The sequence below is a fragment of the Capsaspora owczarzaki genome (assembly GCF_000151315.2).
Source record: "Capsaspora owczarzaki ATCC 30864 unplaced genomic scaffold supercont2.4, whole genome shotgun sequence".
In the NCBI taxonomy this organism is placed as follows: Eukaryota; class Filasterea; order Ministeriida; family Capsasporidae; genus Capsaspora; species Capsaspora owczarzaki.
Genome location: NW_011887295.1, coordinates 1,999,920 through 2,020,915, shown reverse-complemented (window position 1 = coordinate 2,020,915; position 20,996 = coordinate 1,999,920). Strand labels below are relative to the sequence as shown.

General features: G+C 53.6%; 8 protein-coding genes across 8 annotated transcripts; 5 read left to right on the top strand and 3 right to left on the bottom strand.

Moving 5' to 3' along the window:
• Positions 1-86: 86 nt before the first annotated feature.
• CAOG_03429 (hypothetical protein) lies at positions 87-1,831 on the top strand (the record flags this gene model as incomplete). Its single annotated transcript, XM_004364211.2, has 6 exons — positions 87-204; positions 520-570; positions 753-873; positions 1,061-1,173; positions 1,332-1,387; positions 1,508-1,831. 6 exons carry the CDS (start codon positions 87-89, stop codon positions 1,829-1,831), a joined length of 783 nt encoding a protein of 260 aa, XP_004364268.2.
• A 139-nt stretch (positions 1,832-1,970) lies between these two features.
• On the bottom strand, positions 1,971-3,835 carry CAOG_03428 (histone aminotransferase 1). Its single transcript, XM_004364210.2, has 7 exons — positions 3,685-3,835; positions 3,441-3,553; positions 3,309-3,365; positions 3,174-3,243; positions 2,468-3,093; positions 2,267-2,383; positions 1,971-2,189 (listed from the first exon to the last, which is right to left on the bottom strand). The coding sequence occupies exons 1-7, from the start codon at positions 3,812-3,814 to the stop codon at positions 2,085-2,087; spliced, it is 1,218 nt and encodes a 405-aa protein (XP_004364267.1). The 5' UTR covers positions 3,815-3,835; the 3' UTR covers positions 1,971-2,084.
• Positions 3,836-4,318: 483 nt separating this feature from the next.
• On the top strand, positions 4,319-6,721 carry CAOG_03427 (serine/threonine-protein phosphatase 2A activator 2). The gene is made up of 6 exons (XM_004364209.2): positions 4,319-4,751; positions 5,059-5,360; positions 5,452-5,523; positions 5,613-5,838; positions 5,912-6,285; positions 6,600-6,721. Exons 1-5 carry the CDS (start codon positions 4,329-4,331, stop codon positions 6,278-6,280), a joined length of 1,392 nt encoding a protein of 463 aa, XP_004364266.2. The 5' UTR covers positions 4,319-4,328; the 3' UTR covers positions 6,281-6,285; positions 6,600-6,721.
• Positions 6,691-8,836, bottom strand: CAOG_03426 (hypothetical protein). Its single transcript, XM_004364208.2, has 6 exons — positions 8,318-8,836; positions 7,646-8,178; positions 7,407-7,560; positions 7,234-7,316; positions 6,940-7,142; positions 6,691-6,854 (listed from the first exon to the last, which is right to left on the bottom strand). The coding sequence occupies exons 1-6, from the start codon at positions 8,829-8,831 to the stop codon at positions 6,731-6,733; spliced, it is 1,611 nt and encodes a 536-aa protein (XP_004364265.1). The 5' UTR covers positions 8,832-8,836; the 3' UTR covers positions 6,691-6,730.
• Positions 8,837-8,972: 136 nt separating this feature from the next.
• CAOG_03425 (UDP-GalNAc:betaGlcNAc beta 1,3-galactosaminyltransferase) lies at positions 8,973-11,556 on the top strand. Its single transcript, XM_004364207.2, has 5 exons — positions 8,973-9,573; positions 9,673-9,776; positions 9,865-10,032; positions 10,175-10,516; positions 10,608-11,556. Exons 1-5 carry the CDS (start codon positions 8,987-8,989, stop codon positions 11,465-11,467), a joined length of 2,061 nt encoding a protein of 686 aa, XP_004364264.2. The 5' UTR covers positions 8,973-8,986; the 3' UTR covers positions 11,468-11,556.
• Positions 11,557-13,110, bottom strand: CAOG_03424 (ABC1 family protein; the record flags this gene model as incomplete). Its single annotated transcript, XM_004364206.1, has 2 exons — positions 11,557-12,255; positions 12,415-13,110. The coding sequence occupies 2 exons, from the start codon at positions 13,108-13,110 to the stop codon at positions 11,557-11,559; spliced, it is 1,395 nt and encodes a 464-aa protein (XP_004364263.1).
• A 1,153-nt stretch (positions 13,111-14,263) lies between these two features.
• Positions 14,264-19,190, top strand: CAOG_08699 (hypothetical protein; the record flags this gene model as incomplete). Its single annotated transcript, XM_011272008.1, has 5 exons — positions 14,264-14,911; positions 15,709-15,861; positions 16,017-16,113; positions 16,200-16,430; positions 16,525-19,190. The coding sequence occupies 5 exons, from the start codon at positions 14,264-14,266 to the stop codon at positions 19,188-19,190; spliced, it is 3,795 nt and encodes a 1,264-aa protein (XP_011270310.1).
• A 480-nt stretch (positions 19,191-19,670) lies between these two features.
• Positions 19,671-20,870, top strand: CAOG_03423 (Nat9 protein). The gene is made up of 5 exons (XM_004364205.2): positions 19,671-19,878; positions 19,987-20,055; positions 20,225-20,305; positions 20,400-20,459; positions 20,563-20,870. Exons 1-5 carry the CDS (start codon positions 19,692-19,694, stop codon positions 20,811-20,813), a joined length of 648 nt encoding a protein of 215 aa, XP_004364262.1. The 5' UTR covers positions 19,671-19,691; the 3' UTR covers positions 20,814-20,870.
• The last annotated feature ends 126 nt before the right edge of the window (positions 20,871-20,996 follow it).

Genomic DNA, 20,996 nt, shown 5'->3' with positions numbered 1-20,996 from the left:
GATCTGCCATTGCATGATAATATGAATGGTAACCTCAGTCTCTCTTTCGCCTTCTTCGTATTTCTCATTCTCAGTCAAATTCAACCATGATGACCTACGCTTCCAAGGCGGTTGTGAAGGAAGTCGAAGACGTGTGCGCACGTCAAGAGACGACCCTCGACCTGCTCGACCGCGGCATCACCGGCATCTCTGAGTTTCCATTCAGTAAAGCTCGAAATGCACATCTATTGAGGCCGTCGGAGCCGCAACCCTACAAAAACTTTGCAGTCCCGTTCTAAACGCAGACTGTGACACTGAGTTATCAGTTGGAAGCCAGTGGGGTTGGGGGTGGGGTAGGAGGGGTTGGTGAAGGAAGGAAGGCGGAACGGGTTGAAGTTGCCAATCATGGAACTGTAGGATTTCATACCCTGCGCTCCTCATTTTCAGTATCCGAATTTCGCTTTTCTTGTCGTTTTTTCCCTTACTGAAATCCGTCCGTTTTTTTTCTTTCTCTCCTTTCCTTTCCAACTCACTTCACAGGTCGCCTGTCGATGCTCACCCGCGTCAACTTTGCCAACAACAAGCTCACTGGTACGTTGTTTCTTGCATCTCGTCTTTGCTGCTGTTGCTGCTGCTGTGGTTTGGACTTGGATCTGGCCCTGGCTGCCAATTCAAGCAGGTTCCCAATCTTCATCCTCCCCACTCTCTCTCACTCTGCCACTTCGTCATGCCCATGCACATCCCACTTGCTGAATTAAACGCTCCCCGAGCAGAAGTCCCGGCGTCGATCGACTCGCTGCGCAATCTCGAGTTCCTGAACCTGTTCAACAACAGCATTTCAGTGCTGCCAACATCCCTCAACTCGCTCACAAAACTGTCCTACCTCAACGTAGCGTAAGTCTAAGCAACAATAGCAGTCATTATTGTTAATATTCAGTGTCATCCAGTCAAAAATGCTCCAGCTATGGAACAGTTTTTTTGTTCTTTGTTCTCTTCGGCGTTCTCTCACTCTGTTTTTGCCTACTCTGAATCACTCTTGCTTTCGATCATTGAACAATCGCACAATCGACCCCACTTCCAGATGCAACAAGCTGACAGAACTGCCTCGAGGCTTTGGCTCGTGCCCGGCACTCGAAATTTTCGACTGCTCGTCGAACAAGATTACCAAGCTGCCAAACAATATGAATTACATGAGTAAGGAGCTAGGAGGGTTTCTTTTTCTTTTTGCACTGTCAATGTGTACTTGCGAGTTGCACGCGCGCCTCGTGTACCATCCAAACCCCTGTGTTTCATGGGTTTTTTTTCTTGTTTTTTTTTTTTTGCTCAATTCTCACTTCTGATTCCTACTTTAGACTCCATACGCGCACTCTACCTGTCAGACAACGAGATTGAGGAAATCCCCGAGGGTGTTGGCAAGCTGGAGAGTCTTGAGTCGTTTTTTTTTTTTTTTTTTTGTTTTTTTTGTTTTTTTTGTATCTTGCAACTGTTCCCTCACCCTATCTCCATCTTTGACAAACTATTACTGTAGCTCGCCCTGCGCGACAACAAGCTGAAGGAGATTGTCCCTGCGCTGGGCTCGTGTGCCAATCTGCGCGAGCTCTATTTGCAAGGAAACATGCTGCGCGTCTTGCCTGTCGAGTTGGGCAACTGCGACCGACTTGCCGACAAGACGAATGGCATTTTCAAGCTGATTGGCAACCCTCTGATCGAGGAGCTGCTGGATATGTATCTGAAGGGTGTCCCAGCGTTGATTGCCCTGCTCAAGTCGCCTGCCTATGCCACCGTGCTTGAAAACTTCCGGTACGTGCTGGGTGGCTTCTGCTTGGTTGTCGGTTTTGTCCTGTTTGCTTGATGTGTCTCTGCACCAAACTAACTCATTCACATGCGCGTTTTGGCAGCCTTAACCCACCGATTCTGGAAGAAAAGAAGAAGAAGAAATGAAACCCTCTTCTCCAGAGGTCTCTTCGTTTTGGTTGTTATTGCTTGGTGGAGGAGCATGCTGTTGTTATTCGACAAGATGAAAGTAAATGTAGGATTTAGTTTTGTTGTTGTTGTTCGATATAGGCTTCACAAAAAACGTTCACTCGTCCGGCAACATTGTTTTTCTACAATGCCCTCAAAATGTCAGTGTAGTACTGCTCGATCTCGGTGTACAGCTTGTCGAGCACCTTGATGCGGTCGGCGGCCATTTCGAGCTGAACAAGATCGGTCTGCGGATAAAGAACAAAGACAAAGACAAAGTGAGCGTTTGACTCGGCAGCCCGACAACATCACCGAGCACCCTTACGTTGTATTGACGGTGGAGACGCTTCTTGATCATCAAACGGTACTTTTTGTACTGCGCCTCGTCATTGCGGTCAATTTGGTTGAGCTTCAACAGCTCAAAAATGTGACGAATTTGTTTCTGGCAAAATCCAACGCCAAAAAAGTAAGAAAAACAGCACACCAATCACAACCAATTCAAACTTGCCCCCCTGCACACAATTACCTTGTTCAGCTTGAGCTTTTGCTGCGTCTGGGAGACAATATCCTCGGACAGGTCGTCCGGCAGAGATTCATACAGCTCGGGAAGCTCGGACAGGCAATTTCGAGCGTCAATGCGATCGCGAAGAGTGGCAAAGGCGAGACCCGGATCCTCCACCGAAACGTCCCAAACCTCGGCACGACTGCGCGCCACGCGGTAGAACGCTTGGAGCATCTCGCGACCGTGTCCTTGCTTTTGGTACGGGGGCAAAACCAAAACCTGGCTGATGCGTGGCCGGAGACGGTCGGGGTAGGCGAAAAAGTCGTACGTTGTCATGTAGCCAACAAACAAGTGTCGGGTTGGATTGGAGCCATCGGCGCTCACGTTGGCAACTCGTTTGAAGACCAAAAACACCGTCCACTTGTTGTCGTTCAAATCGATGAACGACGCGCCATCGACAAACCACATCAGGAAGGTCTGAATGCGGGTGTGGAACTCTGCCAATCGCTGTGTCGAGCAATCTGCGCGGTACACTTCGAACGTGCTGTCGTCGCCCTCGCGCTGGTAGGATGAGATGAGCTCGCCCATTGGCACGAACGCCGCGTCCTCGCTCAAGCGCTGCTTGAATGTTGCCTCGTCGCGAGCATGGTCTGCCCAGAAGAAGAATGGTTTTCAGAGTGAGGTGAAAACAAGTACGAGTGCGCATGACTTGTTTGAGGCATAGCCTTACTTTCGGGGAGGATGTCGCCGATCAGTTTGACAACATCGTCTGCGCCGGCCTCGCCCTTTCGCTTTACGACCTGTAAATACGAGAGCGAGTCAGCATTCATCTACCTCAATGATGGCCCCTTTTCACGATGCGCACCTTCTCAGAGTACGTCATGGAGAACAGCGGGTGCATTGCGCTGGCAGTGTAAAAGAGCTGTGCATGTCAATGCAAAACGGGGGGTGAGACGATATGCAACACTACTCCAGCATATGCTTGACTTCTTCCTACCTTGATGTTCAGATTGCGATAGCCAAAGATGCGCTCGTTGTCGCCAAACAGCTGGTGGGCAAACTCGGGATGGAAGGTGAGTGCGGGATTGGTCATGTCCCGCTCCGTTTGGACTGTGTGCACATGCCAGTTGGTGTGTCGTTATGATAGGCAGACAGACGTGTTTCAGACGGGGTGAGGTGAGTGACATTGTGCAGCGGGTTGAGCGTGGACATAAGAACAGACAAGTCTCTGCACTACGAACCAAGTTTCAAGTCGATGGACGCGGCGGCATCGACGACAAACTCGAGCTCGCGGCTGGACGATGATGCTGCTGCGGTGGTGGACGAAGAGGCGCCGGCTGACGGCGATACGGCTGCAGGCTGCGCAAACATGGTCGAAGCGAACAGCGAAGAGGAAATAGACTGAAGTCGCGCCAAAATTTTGGCGGGAAACACAATCGCTTTTCTGAACGAACGAGTGCATGGACGTCAACTGTCGATGCAGGGAATTCTATCAGTGAGCTAATTTCTGAATGAATGGTCGTTTGTGCTGGGCTGTCCTTGAGTGAGGGAGCATTGGAAATTCTGTTCAAAAGCCCCACAGACCGCCAAAAGAGCTGAGCGCTGAGCAGTAGATGCATCAAGCAATCCACCACAGAGGGGGGCGATAGATCAGGTTAAATGCATGTATATTGTGCAGTATTGCACTGTATCTGAAGAGGAGAAGGAGGATGCATTTGACCTGCACTTTGCTTCAGAAGCAGTTTCCTGTCCTGCTGGCTCCTCACTGCATTGCCGATCGCATCAACTGTAGAAACAAATAGAATTCCCAATCACCTCCACAATTATTTTCCGATCAAGATTGCCCATCTAAACATCGCATCCCAGTCAGTCCTCTCTCAATGCCATGAACTACCCGACAGAGGCCGAGATTGAAGCCTCGCGCAATCGCATTGAGCAGCAGCGCAGCGCACCGACAAGGCCACTGCGACCACCGCCGCCGCCCCTGCCCCGCATTGACATTCTGCAGCACAATCGCCTCCACGACGAGCAGCAGCAGCGGCAGGAAGAGAGCGGGTGGAGCGAGGCTGGGTTTCGAGCACCGCGCCGTGCCATTGGGTCCCAAAGCGACCTCGACCACTTCCTCTCGTGCTGGCCCGAGACCAGCCCTGGCGAGCCCGATGCTGCGTCAGACCACCATCGCCATGACACTCCTGCAAACCCATCGACGCTCGGCGGTGGCGCGTACGGCCAGCTCGTTGGCTTTGTAACACGGCTCGCGCAGTCCGTCCAGGGCGTCAAGCTCACTGCGCCCTGCCACGAGTCCCAGGTCAGTCCAATTGCTGTCTTTTGTCGATTCAAACTTGTGTGTTTGAGTTGCAGTTCAGCAGTTCGGCAGTTCAGCGTTCGACTTCAGTTCGACTTTTGCTTCAACTTCGTTTTTCCAGAGCTTTTTTTTCTTCAACCATGCGGACGATCTCTGTTTTTTATTTATTTTATTTTATTTGTATTTTATTCCAATGCAAAAAATCTGATCAAAAACTCGGAAAATCTCAGAAAACACAAAAAACTCAATTTTCTGCATTGTTGATTTTTTTTTTTTTGTTTTGTTTTTTGTCTCCTTTCGTTGGAAACAGGTCGCAAAAGGACTGCTGGAATTGCTCGAGACGGTGCACGGATGGGTGGCAGAGATACCGCCTGCAACAGACCACTCGTCGAGGTTTGGCAACCCGGCGTTCCGGCAGTGGATGGATCGACTGGCAGAGCGCGGGGACGCGCTGCTGAACACGCTGATCTTGGTGCATCTGCCTGCGGAGATTGACGAGCCTGCGCGCCAAGCAGTCGTGTCTGAGATTCGCGAGTACCTGCTCAGCTGCTGGGGCGATCGTCAGCGCATCGACTATGGCACTGGCCACGAAACGCACTTTATTGCCTTCCTGTACGTGTGGTGGATCTCTTGCTGTTTCTTTCGTTTCGTTTTGCAGAATCTGGAAACTGGTCTCATTTTGCTCGATGATTTTGCTTTGTAGATTGTGCCTTGAACGGATTGGACTCGTCACTTCGGAAGACTATCAAGCGCTTGTTCTTCGAGTATTCAACCAGTGAGTAGTGTGAAATATGATGGCGATTGCGTGTTTTGTGTTGTCGACGCTCTCGACTCACAAATAACACTTTGCCTCCCGCCTTGCAGATACATCAAGGTCATGCGCGCCTTGCAACTCGCGTACTGGCTTGAACCCGCTGGCTCGCATGGCGTCTGGGGCTTGGATGACTATCACTTCTTGCCGTTCTTGTTTGGCTCCTCCCAGCTGATTGAGCATCGCCACATTAAGCCAAAGTCCATCCTCTACGCCGAAACGTGCGACGCGTTTGCCAAAGAGTACATGTACCTCGCGTGCATCAAGTTTGTGAATGAGGTACGGTCAGAGATGGAGTAGTTTGATTCTCTGTGCTTTTCTGTGTCGCTCACTTTTTTTGTTGTTGCTGCAGGTCAAAACGGAAACGCTCGCGTGGCATTCCCCAATGCTGTACGACATCTCTTCCGTCAAGACGTGGGCCAAAGTGCACGAGGGCATGCTCAAAATGTATCGAAAGGAGGTGTTGGGCAAGCTCCCCATCATGCAGCACTTCCGGTTTGGCTCCCTCATCTACTTTAACGCGTTCGATTTCATCGAGTTTGGAGACGAGCACGCGGACGAGTGTCACGACGATGCACACGGTCACGGCCACAGCCACAGTCACGGACAAGACGTGCAACCCGTCTTCCACGAGCATGCGACTTGCTGCATTAGCCACTTGCCATCCGCTATTGCGGCCAAGGCGCATTCTACTGGCCTGCGATCCATTCCGTTTGATTGAGTTTGGTAAGGCCTCATATCACACGATTATCTCAATCTCTCCCTCCTCAACCCCCGAAAGCCCCTCAATTGCTCCGCTCAGCGCGAATGACTTGCCCTTTTTCCAATGCAATGTCGCGCGCGCGAGCTTCTACCCTCGCCGGAGCCAAATTAAGCCTCCCTGTCACGGAGGGCTCCCTTTTGTCAGCATGCCTCGATGTTCCGCTGAGAACGCTTGTTGAAAGGGCGCAGACATTTTTTTTTTGTTTCTTTTCGTTTTCTCGATCTATTGCATCAGTTCTCACATTGTCTTTGACTTTTTTTTATTTTGCTTTGGTTAGGCTGCAATTTTTTGTTTCTGCTTCCCGCTCCGTTTCGCTTTGTGTTTAATATCCCGAGAATGTACATACTGTATACTCTGTACTCTGTAAATTCACCATACTGTATAATATTATAAAAAATTACGTTGTTTTCAATCGCGAGTGCCCACTGGGCTGGCGCCAGTCCGCGCAATTTGCTTCCACTCTTGCCACACTTCTGGCGGAATGTGCTCAAATCTGCAAATCATGCCGTTGCCGGTAACACACAGGACTTGACTGTCAAACGTGCAAAAGCGAACGGGTCAGATTCGTTTTCGTCGTGAACAGCCAACAGCAGCCCCGCTCAGTCAGTTGGCCTCACCTTGAAACCGCATTAAACGAGCATGCCCGTATTGGATGTCGTACCCGCTTGTGCATCAATTCCGCTAGTAGCAAGCCGTGCACGAGATCAAACACCAATATCCGGCCAAAGTCCGTGCCGACACAGAGAAATTTGCCATCGAGGCTGACATCAATGCTACTTGTTGCGTACATGCCTTGTGGCCAATCCATGCGCGCTAGAATCTGCAGAAACGCATCACACGAGTTCAACTGTTCAGTTGCTCTCGTCGAAAACACAAAGCCACATCTGCATTGGCGGAATGAAAAACCAAACCTGTCCGCTCAAGTCAATCACATTAATGCGTCCGGTCTGTGATTTAACCACAAGCCTGTCATCGTTTAGGAATACGATCGAGTCTATCACACGAGGAGCGGGATGAGCAACGAGCAATCATCTTCGCGACAAAACCTCACTGCCAGCCTTGAAAGCACAACAACCGGCCCTACCGAGAGCACCAAGCACCGCAGTCAAACTCGGCAACTCGGATACCGAGATGGTGACCGTCTCGCCACTGTAGCGATCGAATGCAGGAACGTCTTGCACCATGAGCGAGCCAGACCGCATTCCCCACGCCATCTTGGCTCCGCTCGAACTGAAAGCCTGTGCGAGCATAACAAAACAGTGAGAAAACAAGACAAAAACCACCACGCTCAAATGTGGGCTCGGCAACAGAATTGAAACATACCAAGCAGCAGGCACCGGCTTCGGGAAACACGACTAGCGGCGCGAGATGCGGCTGCGCCACATCCCTAAATTCGATCTGCCCGGAAGAAAGAACAACTCCCACGACCCCTGGCGCGCTTGAGAGCGCACTGATCGCACCGACGCCCACACCTCCATGGTCGATGGCAGCAATCTCGCGAGACTTGGCCACGCTAATGACGTGAGTGACCCCTTCGTGGTCGCCAGCAATCGCGAGGGCGTCGTCGACAGCAGCCACCCAGCAGCAGCACGTCATTACAGCCGTCGAGTTGGCATACTGCGAAACAACGTCCAGATGCGTGCCAGTGTGCTCGTTGTCGTACACGTTCACCTGGTGGCCGCCACTCGTCACAATCAGGTTGGGCACGTAGGCATCCATGCGGTTGAACACCATCCCTGAGAGTGGCCTTCCGTGGCTCTCTTTGATGATTCGTTGCAGCCTGAATTGTCGAAAGAACTGAGCGGCGGCGCAAATCCACTCTGGTCGGCCTTGCAAGTCTGTCAAGATTGGGCAGCCTGTACACACGTCCACAACCAAGTGCAGTGCAATTGTTGTTAGTAGAATTAGCTTTAGATTATAAAACGAATGCCTCGTCGGATTCTCAGCGGTCTGAGCAAGCGTGTGGTCTGAGCAGCAAAGCAACGGCAAACTGACCATAGTCCTCATCGGCGCTGTTCGCCTCGCTCGCATCGACGCCAGAATCGACTCCGGTATCGTCTGGTGTCTCGCCATGCGAGTTGGCTTTCTTGCGGAGGTTGGACAGCCATCGACGAGCGACCGCGTTTGCAGCGACAGTGGGACGATTGCCCGGCAGCGCATTCCCCGACGAGCCCGCTCCCGGCCCGTCCGCATCCAGCGACTGTTGTGCTTGGTGTGCCTGTTGAGGAGGTGGCAGGATTTCGAGCGCGGATCCAGCCGACGCTGCGCTCGCTGCAGCAGCAGTGAAACCGCTCGCCCCACCGCTTGCTCCTGCGCCTGAGCCTGTGACTCCAGGGGCCCCGCCAGCCTCCGGGTTGGCCAGGAAGTCTGCCAGCCGCCGCAGCGACCGTGATGCAGTTGTCAGCTTCTTTGGCTTGCGGACGCGCGGCTTTGGCGCAACGAGCAACGTTGGCTGCGTTTCAGTTGTCGTTGTTCCCGCCACGAATTTCCCGCCAAAATCCGTTGCCATTGCTGTTGAAGGACTGCGAGACATTTGACAGTGGATAAGTGAACTCTGACGTGGATTATGTGTAAAATGTGATGGAATTACAATGCGATTGTCAGAAGCTGAGCAAAAACACAACGATCTTAATCTCATTCTTCATTCAGAGTGGCAGCAACAAAATGCGACCAGGCGCTGGGTCGACGAGCACCATGCGGCGCAGTGGACGACGACAACCACTTGATCATAGACAGTTGCTTGGACTGTCTTTGAGGTGGATGGCTGTGGCGGCGCTGCTGCTGGTCGTGATGCTGGCTGGCGTAGGATTGGAAATGGCTGGCGTGTCAGGTTCATCAGTGTCAAACGCATTAGCGGACCAGTCCGACGAGCTTGCCCAGTGCCGGGCAGCGCTGGTCAAAGCCCACCAGGCAAATACTCGAGATACGCCCGGCGACTCGCGGCGACGAGCTGCCATCGACTCGGATTTGCCATGCAAAGACCGCCAAGTATGTATGCCGCAGCAGGACGAGGACGTGTCAAGCAACAACCATCACGCACTGCATGCCTCGATAGAAGATAAAGTCAAGCGAAAGCAAGTGCAGCTACAAGGACGGAGCGTTGTGCACACGAGCATCCAGCGCCCAGCCGAGCAGCGTCCGGCTGAAATTGTGATTGGAATCATGTCGGCTCGCCACCACTTTGAGCACCGCCAAGCACTCCGAGACACGTGGGTTGGCTATGCGCAACGATCGAGCCATCTTTCGAGTCGGTAGGGAAACATTCTGCGGGGGATTTGAGCGATCGAGTGGTTCAATTCTGTCAGGTCGCTCACCTTACTTGTCTGCTTTCGTGTGATTGGCATGGCAAGAGTTCACATTCGATTTGTGGTTGGCGACGATACGTGTGCCATTCCTGTCGAGCAGCGACAAGATCCGTACGGCTGCGAATGGGCTGCAACGTCTGCACATCCAGGTTTGGCTCGTTGAGATCGAGATGGAGTTTTGTCATTGGTGATTGCTCAAATCTCTCGCATGCATGCGGATGGCATTGCAACTGCTAGATTTGCAGGCAAACATTGTGGCATACACTGTGCCCTCTGGAACAACTGGAAACCACGACTTTAACGGTCCCATTGGCATGGATTTCACCACCAATCACCCTGTCGTGCTCACCCATCTTGGGGTGTTTGACAGTGGCAGTGACGGATTGAAACGGAATTTGACGGCATGTATGTGATGTACTGCACCGCATGGCATGGCAGCGTTCACGCTGTTCGAAGAGGCTGGAACTGACTGAACTTTGTCCGATCGCTTCCCCCAACCTTCCTCCCGTTTCCCACCCCCCCACAATACTCTTTTTTTTCCACACAGCCCTGTACTTGCCTCATCATCGGCAATTGGCCGCAAGAATGACCTTCACGCCAGACGACCCAGGAGAATTGATTGCAGGCTCTCGCTTCAAGCCGCTCAGCACGGCACTCGTGTTGCCAGCGGGATACATATGGTCCATCGTTGCCGAGGGCTACGGTGCCGAGGAACCTGCGCACAACATTGCTGGCCAACACGGCACGCAGAATGATGGGGGTGGGTTGTTGACGTTCATGAAGCAAAGTCGATTTGGCCATCTGCCACTCGAGCTTCCGGACTCTGAAGAAAGTGCACGAGCTGAAAGCAATCAATACGCCGCTGGCACGTTTGTTTACCATGCTGAAGGTAAGCATTGAGAGCCTTAGAGAATGACGCAAATGTTCGGATTGCAACCATTTAACCCGCTGCGTTTTGCTTTTGATCGGTTGATGCGCAGACTCGGTGCGTGCGTTGACGTCTCAACACACCCAAGTGAGCAAGGAGGACCGAGAACAGCTGGAAGCAGCATCGAAGCTTGCAATCGCCGCAGAAACTGCCAAGCTCGTGCAAGAGCACCGGGAGCATGGCGATATGCTGATTCTGCCCAACTTTGTCGACACGTACCGCCGCCTGCCACAAAAGGTGCTGGCGTTCTACACTTGGGTGACAGAGGAGCACCCTCGATCGTCCTTCACGCTGAAAATTGACGACGATTGCTTTGCGAATCTCGACGAGATTTTCGCTGGCATCAGTCGGCTCGAGCTCCGTTCGCAATCCAGCATTTGGTGGAGCCGATTTCGGACTGACTGGCCGGTGGATCGCTGGGGAAAGTGGAAAGAGTCAGAGTACACCTCCCCAGTCTACCCAGCTTTTGCATGCGGAGGAGGCAATGTGCTTTCGATGGACCTGGTCCGCTGGCTCGCAGCCAACCGGCAGTATCTCCACCCCTTCCAAGGCGAGGATGTCTCTGTTGGGATTTGGCTTGCTCCACTCCATCCAACCACAGTTGCAGACTACAACTGGCACGTGCTGCCTGGGCACTGCAACAGATTAATGTACACCATGCCAGAGCTGACGCCCGCGAAAATTCGGCAACAGTGGAGCGACTTCCAAGCTTGTCAAAACCCGTGCGGCTGCATTCGCTCAGAGGCACTCGCTCCACAGCATGTACTAGAGCAGGCAATGGGTGGTGGCGGTCTCGATGCCGACAACCAGCCGATTCTTCCAATTGTGCAGCTGATCCCTTCTGAAGGTCCTCGCGCACCATTGATTCCCAATCACCATCGCGATGAGCATGGTGACCACGATGACTTGTAATAACTTTTATGCACATTGCTTGGAATTTATCACTCTACATCCAATCGAAAATTCTAATTTGTAGCAAAAAAATTACAAAACGCCCTTCATCACAACCGCTCACGATCGGGATCTTGGAACCAAAACATGATGATACGCGCAGTGAGCAGCTCAAACCACAGCATGGCCAGGTCAAACTGGTGGGAAATGCTCCGCTGAATGCGTGCGGCCAAATGCCGACGGATTGGTTGCGGACGACCGTCGAGCCCAATCGGCCCGTCGTAGTACAGGCCAACCATACCGGAGCGCGCGAGAATGCTAAAGCGCTCCAGAGACGAGCCTCCGAGGTCCTGGTTGATGGAGCGAACCAGGTTGTTGGTGCGCATCACCAGCAGCATGTCGCGGGGTAGGGTTTCGAAAAACTCAACCACGTTGGTAAAGGTCAGTCCGCTGAGCTTTTGTCGAAGCTCGCGGCGCTCATCTGCACTCATGGATTGGCCGACGACGCCCTTGCTTGACCAGGCACGGAAGGTGAAAATCAACGGGAAAAAGTTGGCGTACTCGCCCGCACCGAGAGCGGTACTCGCCTCTTTGAGCAAGCGGTCGTCGACTGTAACGAGTGCCTTCCAAAGCTTGCAATAGTTGAGTCGAAAGTCATTGTCCAGCTCTCGATACAGGCCGTGGTCGAGCAGGACAAGCTGCAGCTTGGAGCCGGCCTTGCGATGCCGCTGCTCCTCCAGTTCGAACGGCGACAGCGTGCGCAGTGGCCAGTAGTGCCAGGCCCAGTCAGCGACGGCATTCCACACTCTCTGTGGCAGGGATGCAGCCAGCTTTGGTTGGGCCATTGGGAATCCAGTGATTTTGTCGGATTGCCTTGGTTGGGGAGGTGTCGCCGTTGCGTCTGGTTTGCTGGCATCGGACGCTCCGTGGGATGAAGGCGGTGGTTGCTCCAAGGCTCGTTCGCTCACCTTGGCTGCTGACGCGGCCTTTGCGGTGGCACGCGCTTGAGCGCTTTTGAGACTGGCGTCTTGCATGAGAGCATCGTCGCCAGGAAGCGGCGGCCACCAGCGCACAAGCACGTTGCCGGGATGCAAGTCGCAGTGGACGTACGAGTGAACAAAGATCATTTCGCCAAAGGTCTCGGCCAGGTAGCGCGAGACGATGGCGGGGTCGAGTCCCGCGGCGAGCAGGGCTTGACGATCATTCACCTTGACACCAGAGACAAACTCCATCGACAGGATGCGACGGGACGTCAGGTGCCATAGAATTCCGGGCACTTTGACCGTTTCGTGGCGCTTTTCAAAGTTGGCCGCGACGCGCTCGGCGTTGCGTCCTTCGTGCAAAAAGTCGAGCTCCTGCGTCAGGGCCTTTTCGAGCTCGTCCACAATCCAGCTCAGCTGCACGCCGTCGAAAAAGAAGGCGGTGAGCGCAGCAACCTGTCGCATCGACCAGATGTCGCTGGCAAAGTCGTGATCGAGGTGAGGGTGCTGCACCTTGACGGCGACAACCTTGCCTGACTGGCGCTCGACGGCGCGGTGAACCTGGGCCAGCGACGCTGCGGCCACGGGCACTTCGTCAAACTCGGAAAACACCTCTTCGAGCTGGCACTTCAACTCGCGGGCAATGGTGGCGCGCACCGTTTCGATCGAATCGAACGGCGCCATGTCCTGCAGTACGGAGAGGGTGGAGGTGAATTCCTGCGGCACCGCATAGTTGAGCGAGGCAATGTGCTGTCCTGCCTTGGTGTAAAACCCCTTGAGTCGCCGACAGAGCCACAGCAACCGGTCTGCCGATCGTTGGTGGACTTGGCTGCGCACAGCACGGTACTGCACCGAGCCGGACTCCAGACCTCGCAGTGACCACTTGTAGTCTGCTGCAATCCGCGCAAACGTGTACTGTGCCAGTACGAATCGCTCCAGGGCCTTTGTCTTGTACTGCAAGTGCTGCAGGAAGGTTTCCGCGGGGTCGAGGACCTCCTGCGGCGCGACGGCGGGTGCCAGCAACGAGGTCCCGTTGCTCGGTTGATTGTTCGATCTGGGAGGATGAGTTGAAGTCTCGCTTGACGTCGGTGCGGAATAATTCTGAGCAGCGGCGATTTGTGCGCGCCATTCGTTGTAGGACAATCCCAGCAATCCGACGACGCCGCCGACCACCAGGGCACCCGCGATGCGTGACAACAGGAGGCGGGCAGGACGAGGAGGCTTGGATGCATCGCCATCAGCGCTCGAACTTGAACCAGCAGCGGTCGTCGTGGTGAATGAGCGGCGGACGGACGAATTGGCAGCCAAGACATGCGCGGTGCTCGGCGGCAGATGCACAGCGATGCATGGACGGCGGCTGCGACTACTACTACTACTGCTGGCCATCGAGTGCAGTGCCAGTGATGGACGGAGCAGGGCTGGCGGCTGTGCGGCGATCGTCCTCAGCGGCTTGGACGAGAGCTGCAACGCTCGCCGCGCGCCGCGACCATTGATGCGCCGCATTCAGCATTGTGTCGAATAGTGCGCTTGCAATAGAATCGCAAAAAAATGGAGGACTGAGTGAGCATTTTGCAAAACAAAGCTCAGACAGCTCAGACTGAGCCCGTTGAGATTCACTTCAGCGTTCTGTTCTTGGGGGTTTCTTAGCCATTCAAGTGACTCGACTCTCCACTTTTCGCACTATCGCTTGCTGATGGTACAATTACCCAACCTCAGACCCTTGTCAATGATGCTACCTGAAGCATGTCGCTCAAGCTGAATGAACGACGAGCGAGTTTACATTTAGTCTTTTTTTTTTTTTTTTTTTTTCCTGAGTGTATTTTGGCTCGTCCCGACGATGGCTGACGAAGGGGCAGAGGACGCCAAGCCCGAGACGAACGGCGAAGGTGCAGCGACTGAAGCTCCTGCTGAGGAGGCTGCGGCTTCGGCTGCGGCTGTGGCTGAGGCTGAGGGTGGAGAAGGACAAGCAGAGGAGAAGCAGAAGGAGAAGCAGGATCCAACTGCTGAATCACCAGCACCAGCATCATCATCAGGCTCGGACGATGCAGCAAAGTCAGAAGCAAAGCCAGATGCCAAGCCAGATGCTGAGGCTGCGGCTGAGGCACCGGCAGCGGTTGAGGACGACAAGCCACAAGCAGCAGCAGCAGCAGCAGCAGCAGCAGTGGATGAGGACACTGCCGCGACGCCCACATCGCCAACATCGCCAACATCGCCGACTGCATCATCGTCAGACTCGACAGACGCGCCGTCCGATGCAGCAGGCAGCAGCAGCAGCAGCAGCACCAAGGCCGACGGAGCGAGCAAGGCAGCGCCTGCGGTCGCCAAGAAGCCCGCCGCAGGACCGCCGCCAGTCGCCAAGAAGCCCCCAGCGGGCGCCGCCGAGGCAGCATCAGCATCAGCATCATCTTCAGCACCAGCACCCGCGGCACCGACGTCGACCGCAGCCCCAGGCAGCAAGATTGCAGCACTCGCCGGCGGCATCCAGGTAAAAAAAAAAAAAAAAAAAAATCACAATAAGAATAATAATAATAATAATCTTTATTATTCAAAAAAAAAAAAAAAAAAGATGGCATTGAAAAGAAGAGAGTTTTTTGAAAAAGCGAGTCAAACAGTTGAAGTTGAAGTTGAAGTGGAAGTGAAGAAGGAGGAGGAGGAAGAAGGAAGGAGGGGTTGAATGGATGAGTGAGTGAATGAAGTTACAGGAAGGAAGGAAGGAAGGGGCGCTTTTGGAGCAGGATTGTTATTGGATGCGGTTGTCGTCGTCGTCGCGAATCAATGAAGAGGGAGGAGTTGTGAGGGAGGGGGGGGGCACCTGCCCAGCATCACTACTGGAAAAAGTCCTTGTGAGTGGAGGAAAATCATTGATGGATGCACAGAAGGAAAAGAGAAACAAAAGAGACAATGCAATGGAAAACTGAAAAAAAAAAAAAAAAAAAAAAAAAAAAACGAAAGCCAAAACATTGAACACAAAAATTCTTTTCATTTTTTTTTTATTTTATTATTTTTTATTTTTTTTATTTTTCTATGACGCTTTTATTGTATGTAAATCTCAAAAACCACGATCATCATCATCATCATCATCATCATCATCATCATCATCATCATCATAAGAATCATCATCATCATCATCATCATCATCATAAGAATCATAAGAAACGATCAAGCTTCAACACACACACGACAAACCAAAAATCCGTACCTCAATCAGAGTCTGAGAAATTGCAAACGTCTGAGATTCTGGTTTTAACTTTTATTCGCCTCCTTATTGTTTTGGTTTTACAGTTGCCAATGGGACCGCGACCCGTCGGCGTCCCTCGCACATCCGCTCCTGCAATGATCCCAGTGCACGACGACAAGGCAGAGGCCAAGCCGGACAAGACAGACAGCAAGCCTGCATTCGGTGGATTCCCGATGGGCGGCGGCGCCCCCATGCCGGTAAACAGATCGCATGCCACCACTCGTCACAGCTATGCATGTGTTGACATTGTTTGCGTTGTTGCTCACTCTTTTGCGTTGTCCTATTGGTGTTGTCCTTTTGTCCCTTTTTTTTTTTTTTTTTTTTTTTTTTTTGTTCGTTTTCTTTTCTAAAGGGCGTTGCGGCTCGGCCAAAGCGCACTGCGGCATCCGCCCCCACCATTCAGCCGCTCGCTACAGACCCCGAGAAGGGCTCGAGCTTTGACACTCCAGGTATGGCTTGCGTGCCTGACAATATAATTTTTTGGGACTGGACTCCACACTACTGTACTCACCGCTCCTGATCTCGTCCTTCACAGTCTCAACGGACGGCAAGCTCACAGTTGTGCGTCGCGCGGTCGCTCCTGCCAATCGCCGTGCACCGTCCAAGGCCGCGCGCATTTACCTTGAAGATGAGAGCTGGAAGGCATTGCAGCTCACGACCAACATGCTTGCGTTCGACGTGATGCGGATGGTTGCCGAGAAGGTGTTTGTGGATGATTTCAACCTGAACGACTTTGTTCTGTGCGAGTGGCAGTCCGAAACCAAGAGTACGGCTGAATCGTTTTGCTTTTGGAAGAAAGTGATTTGCAGTTCAAAAACCCAGTGCTCACCGAAAAAGCACCACCCCCAACTTTTGCACAGAACAACGCGACCTCGAAGAGGATGAAGTGCCACTGGAACTGCTCGCCAAGTGGTCTGCTGAAAAGGGCGCAGCGCAAGAGAGCCACAAGCTCTACTTTGTCAAGCGCGGAACCAAGCTGTCGGCAGTCAAGAACGCATCCGTCCAGCCGCCACTCGTCTCCAGCTCGCAATCCGTCTCCAAACCCCTCGACAAACCCGACAAGGAGAAGGAGAAGGCGGACAAGGAGAAGGAGAAGGCGGAAAAGGAACGCGCCAAAGAAGCCGAAAAGCTCGAGAAAGAACGCCTCAAGGCCGAAAAGGATGCCAAGGACAAGGCGGACAAGGAGGCTCGTGAAAAGGAAAAGGAGGCTGCTGCCAAAGCCAAGGCCGAGGCCGCCGCCGCTGCCGCTGCGGGTGCCTCCGCGGCTGCTGCCACTTCGTCTGCAGCTGTCGCGAACGGTGCCTCGGCCCCGTCCTCTCCTTCCCCGTCCGATTCATCGTCGTCGGCACCCAGCTCCCCACGTCCTTCGACCTCGTCTGCTTCGGACGTTGCTGCCTCTGGACCTGACTCGCCGCAGCCCAAGAAGAAGAAGGGCCTTCTCTCGATGGTGAAGAGCAAGATTTCCAAGGTTGCTGGCAAGGTCAAAGGAAAGGGCTCGCTTGCAGACGCTGCTTCTGATGGCATTTCCGCGTCCGTTGACGTGGATGCCAAGGCAAAAGCCGAACAAGCTGCCAAGGACGCTCAAGAGAAGGCCGACCGCGCCGCCAAAGAAGCCAAGGAGAAGGCTGAGAAGGAAGCCCAGGCAGCCAAGGAGAAAGCGGAAAAAGAAGCCCAGGCAGTCAAGGAGAAGGCCGATCTCGATGCTGCACAACGCGCGGCGGAGGCCAAGGAGGAAGCCGAAAAGCAAGCTGCCGCAGCGAAGGAACAGGCCGAAAAGCAAGCTGCCGAAGCAAAGGAGCAAGCCGAGAAGCAAGCCGAGGCCGCCAAACAAGTTGCCCAAGATCCAGCTGCCGCAGCCAAGGACCTCGCGACCGAGCAGGCCGAAACTGCCGCAGGCTCGCTCGTGCCAGAGTCCCTCGCCTCGGCTGGTAGCGATGACATGCTCGCTGCTGTCATGGCTGTCGGTCGGTCCAGCAACGATGACAAGGAGAAGGCTGCCAAGGAGCAAGCTGAGCGCGAGGCCAAGGAGAAGGCCGAAGCTGAAGCCAAGGAGAAGGCTGAGGCTGAAGCCAAGGCGAAAGCAGAGGCGGAGGCCAAGGAGAAGGCTGAGGCTGAGGCCAAATCCAAGGCCGAGTCTGAGAAGGCCGAAGCCGAAGCAGCAGCTGCTCGATTGAAGGCCGAGGCGGATGCCAAGGCGAAAGCGGATGCTGAAGCCAATGAAAAGGTTGAAGCAGAAGCCCAAGCGAAGGCGGACGCCGCAGCCAAGGAGAAAGTCGAGCGCGAGGCCAAGGAGAAGGCAGATGCCGAAGCTAAGGAAAAAGCTGAAACTGAAGCCAAGGAAAAGGCTGAAGCTGAAGCCAAGGAAAAGGCCGAGGCGGAAGCTAAGGAAAAGGCCGAGGCGGAAGCTAAAGCCAAGGCTGACGCTGAAGCAAAGGCCAAGGCTGACGCTAAGGCCAAGGCTGACGCTGAAGCAAAGGAGAAGGCCGAAGCCGAGGCAAAGGAAAAGGCTGAGGCAGAGGCGAAGGCGAAGGCTGAAGCTGATGCAAAGGCGAAGGCTGAGGCGGAGGCAAAGGCCAAAGCCGATGCCGAAGCCAAGGAGCAAGCGGACGCCGAAGCGAAGGAGAAGGCTGCCGCAGAAGCTAAGGCAAAAGCCGATGCCGAGGCAAAGGCCAAAGCGGACGCGGAAGCAAAGGCAAAGGAGAAGGCTGAAGCCGAGGCAAAGGCGAAGGAGGAGCAAGAGGCCAAGGAGAAGGCAGCTGCTGAAGCCAAGGCCAAGGAAGAGCAAGAAGCCAAGGAGAAGGCAGCAAAGAACAGCTCTAGCGAAACACTCGCATCTGGCAAGACTGCAGCTGCTCCGCCCACGCTTACCAAACCGAGCTGGAAAAAGTCGACGGACGCTCTCGAAACCAAGAAGACCGAGGAGCCCGCAGCCGCCGCAGCCGCAGCAGAGGCAAAGCCCACTCCTGCCTGGAAAAAGTCGACGGACGCTCTTGATGCCAAGAAGGCGGAACCTGCCGCTGAGAGCAAGCCAACCCCTGCTTGGAAGAAGTCGACTGATGCGCTCGATTCCAAGAGCACCGCGAGCACTGCGAGCAAACCAGCCGAATCCTCCAGCGAGGCCAAGCCCACTCCGGCGTGGAAGAAATCGACCACCTCAGTGGACGCCAAGCCTGCTGCAGCTGCTGAAGCCAAAACCGAGCCCGCAGCGACGACGACGCCTGCCTGGAAAAAGTCGGCACCGACCGCTGCAGCCGCAGCGCCGGCTGCCAGTGCTGCTGGAGAAAAGAAGCCCGATCCCGCACCGAAGGCAGAGCCCGCGTGGAAGAAGAGTTTGCGAGCTGCAGAGGAGGCAGAGGCAGCCAAGAGTGCCAAGGCGGCTGCTCCGGAAGCGGACGCCAAGGCTGCTGATGCTAAAGTTGCCGAGAAAACCCCTCCGCCAGTTGCCAAGAAGTCCTTCTCGGCTCAGCCGCCGGCGGCTGCGGGCGAGTCGGAGCTGAACAAGGTTTTCAAGAACGTTCGCGGGTAAAATGAGCAGCTTGTGGGTCGTTTTGTTCGTTTTGTTCAAATCTCGCTCCCGCATTCGCACGTCTCCCTATCCTTTCCAGCGATGCAGCTCGTCAAGTTCATGTTCATGTTGTTGTCGCTGTTGTTGCTGTTGTTGTTGTTGTTTTTGCTGTTGTTGTCGCCGTGCGCGGCTCTGCTTTGTTGTCGTTTTTGTCTGTTTGTTTTGTGTGTTCAAACCCCTCCGCTGGACTGTTTTTTAGTGGGTGGCGGTTCTCTTTGTTTTATTTTTTTGCTGTGTTGCTGTGTCGTGGCGACTGTCCTGCTTTTTGGTTGGGGTTTTGTCAGTGTTTTCAGTAAAAGAAGAACAAAAAATTACCAACGCGCCCTTCCTTCTCTCAATTATGCAGTACTTCAATTGAATACATTGAGCTCTTTCATGACATTATCCCGGATCTTCTTCTTCCCGATCTGAGCATGAGGCTGTCATGTCAGTCTTCCATCTTCTTTCACGCGCTCGCTCCTCATGCGTGACAATGCAGCGCTCGCGCTCCGAGGGCGCCACGTCGTGCTGGTTCCCTACACTGCCGAGCACGTCCCGCGGTATCACGAGTGGATGGCGTCTGAGGAACTCCAGCGACTGACTGCATCAGAGCCGCTTTCGCTCGAGGCCGAGTTTGAGATGCAGCAATCCTGGCGCAACGACGCGGATAGTCAGTTGTCGTCGCTCAGCAGGCTGATCCGTCTCGGTCGGCGTCACTTTTTTTTTTCGATTTGCTAACATGGAATTGCTTATGTTTGGTTGATATTTTGGAAAGCAGAATGCACGTTTATTGTGCTGGCACAGCTCGACGGGACGAATCCGTTGCAAAGTGACAAGGACGAGATTGGTAACAAAGCGAAACATGTCTCTTGTGCATCCATTCAATTGAATGGGTGATGCATCACTATGGATTGCTGAATGTTCTGAATGAAAAAAAAACCACAATGGGTGTCATGTTCTGGCTGTTGACCTGGTTTTGGGAATTGACTGTGATCTGCTCGTCCAACCGACTTTAGCGAACATGGCTGGCGATGTCAACCTGTTTCTCAATGATCCGGACGAGCCGCACACTGCAGAAGTGGAAATTATGATTGCAGGTATGAGAACTTGAGCATATCGCGCTCTCATAAAGCTTTCTGAAAATCTCATTTCCAATTGTAAATGTGAATCGGGCATTTGCCAAACCGGTAGAACCCAAATTTCGACGCCGAGGCCTTGCTCGCGAAGCTATCTTGATGATGCTTGACTATGGTGAGAGAGATGGCGACGTGTCGATGTTTGCATGGCTGGTTTTGTTGAGTCTTGTTTTCTCTCAAGAGTGATCTCAATACGCGTCGTCCGACGCCCCATGCAGGCGTTCGAGACCTGCACCTCACCAAGTTTGTGGTCAAGATCGGCCTGGACAACAACGCGAGTCGAGAACTATTTCGCAAGCTCGGCTTTGCATTCGTGAGCGAGAGTCGCGTCTTTCAGGAGGAGACCCTGTCGCTGGACGTCGCCACTCCTGAGCAGCAAACGCACATTCAGCAGTTGTTAACATCCGCCATCGAGCCCGTATCTACTGTGGAGCGTCTCCGATATCCTACAAGCACATCGAGTTCATGAAAGTTCTTGTGGTTGTTTGTGATTCCTAGCACCAAGAACAACGATTGCTCAGAATGCCGTTCGATGCACTGTTTTATTGTTTTGTTGGAGCTCCGACAACAATCGTCCAGACACACAAAAAACAAAAAGAAGAAAATTCGAGAGCGTGACCACGACGCGTCGTGATGGTAGCGTAATGGTGCA

Coding starts and splice junctions, on each gene's coding strand:
- CAOG_03428 (XM_004364210.2), bottom strand. CDS start 3,814: ATGTTTGCGCAGCCTGCAGCCGTATCGCCGTCAGCCGGCGCCTCTTCG. Junction 3,094..3,173: donor CGGCGACATCCTCCCCGAAA/GTAAGGCTATGC, acceptor TCTTCTGGGCAG/ACCATGCTCGCGACGAGGCA. Junction 2,384..2,467: donor AAAAGCTCAAGCTGAACAAG/GTAATTGTGTGC, acceptor GGATTTTGCCAG/AAACAAATTCGTCACATTTT.
- CAOG_03426 (XM_004364208.2), bottom strand. CDS start 8,831: ATGGCAACGGATTTTGGCGGGAAATTCGTGGCGGGAACAACGACAACT. Junction 7,561..7,645: donor AAGCCGGTGCCTGCTGCTTG/GTATGTTTCAAT, acceptor ATGCTCGCACAG/GCTTTCAGTTCGAGCGGAGC. Junction 7,317..7,406: donor TGCGGTGCTTGGTGCTCTCG/GTAGGGCCGGTT, acceptor CTCGTGTGATAG/ACTCGATCGTATTCCTAAAC.
- CAOG_03427 (XM_004364209.2), top strand. CDS start 4,329: ATGAACTACCCGACAGAGGCCGAGATTGAAGCCTCGCGCAATCGCATT. Junction 5,524..5,612: donor GTTCTTCGAGTATTCAACCA/GTGAGTAGTGTG, acceptor CCCGCCTTGCAG/ATACATCAAGGTCATGCGCG. Junction 5,839..5,911: donor GCATCAAGTTTGTGAATGAG/GTACGGTCAGAG, acceptor TTGTTGCTGCAG/GTCAAAACGGAAACGCTCGC.
- CAOG_03423 (XM_004364205.2), top strand. CDS start 19,692: ATGCGTGACAATGCAGCGCTCGCGCTCCGAGGGCGCCACGTCGTGCTG. Junction 19,879..19,986: donor CTGGCGCAACGACGCGGATA/GTCAGTTGTCGT, acceptor TTTGGAAAGCAG/AATGCACGTTTATTGTGCTG. Junction 20,306..20,399: donor AGTGGAAATTATGATTGCAG/GTATGAGAACTT, acceptor CCAAACCGGTAG/AACCCAAATTTCGACGCCGA.
- CAOG_03425 (XM_004364207.2), top strand. CDS start 8,987: ATGCGACCAGGCGCTGGGTCGACGAGCACCATGCGGCGCAGTGGACGA. Junction 9,777..9,864: donor TGCAACGTCTGCACATCCAG/GTTTGGCTCGTT, acceptor TGCAACTGCTAG/ATTTGCAGGCAAACATTGTG. Junction 10,033..10,174: donor GAAACGGAATTTGACGGCAT/GTATGTGATGTA, acceptor TTTTCCACACAG/CCCTGTACTTGCCTCATCAT.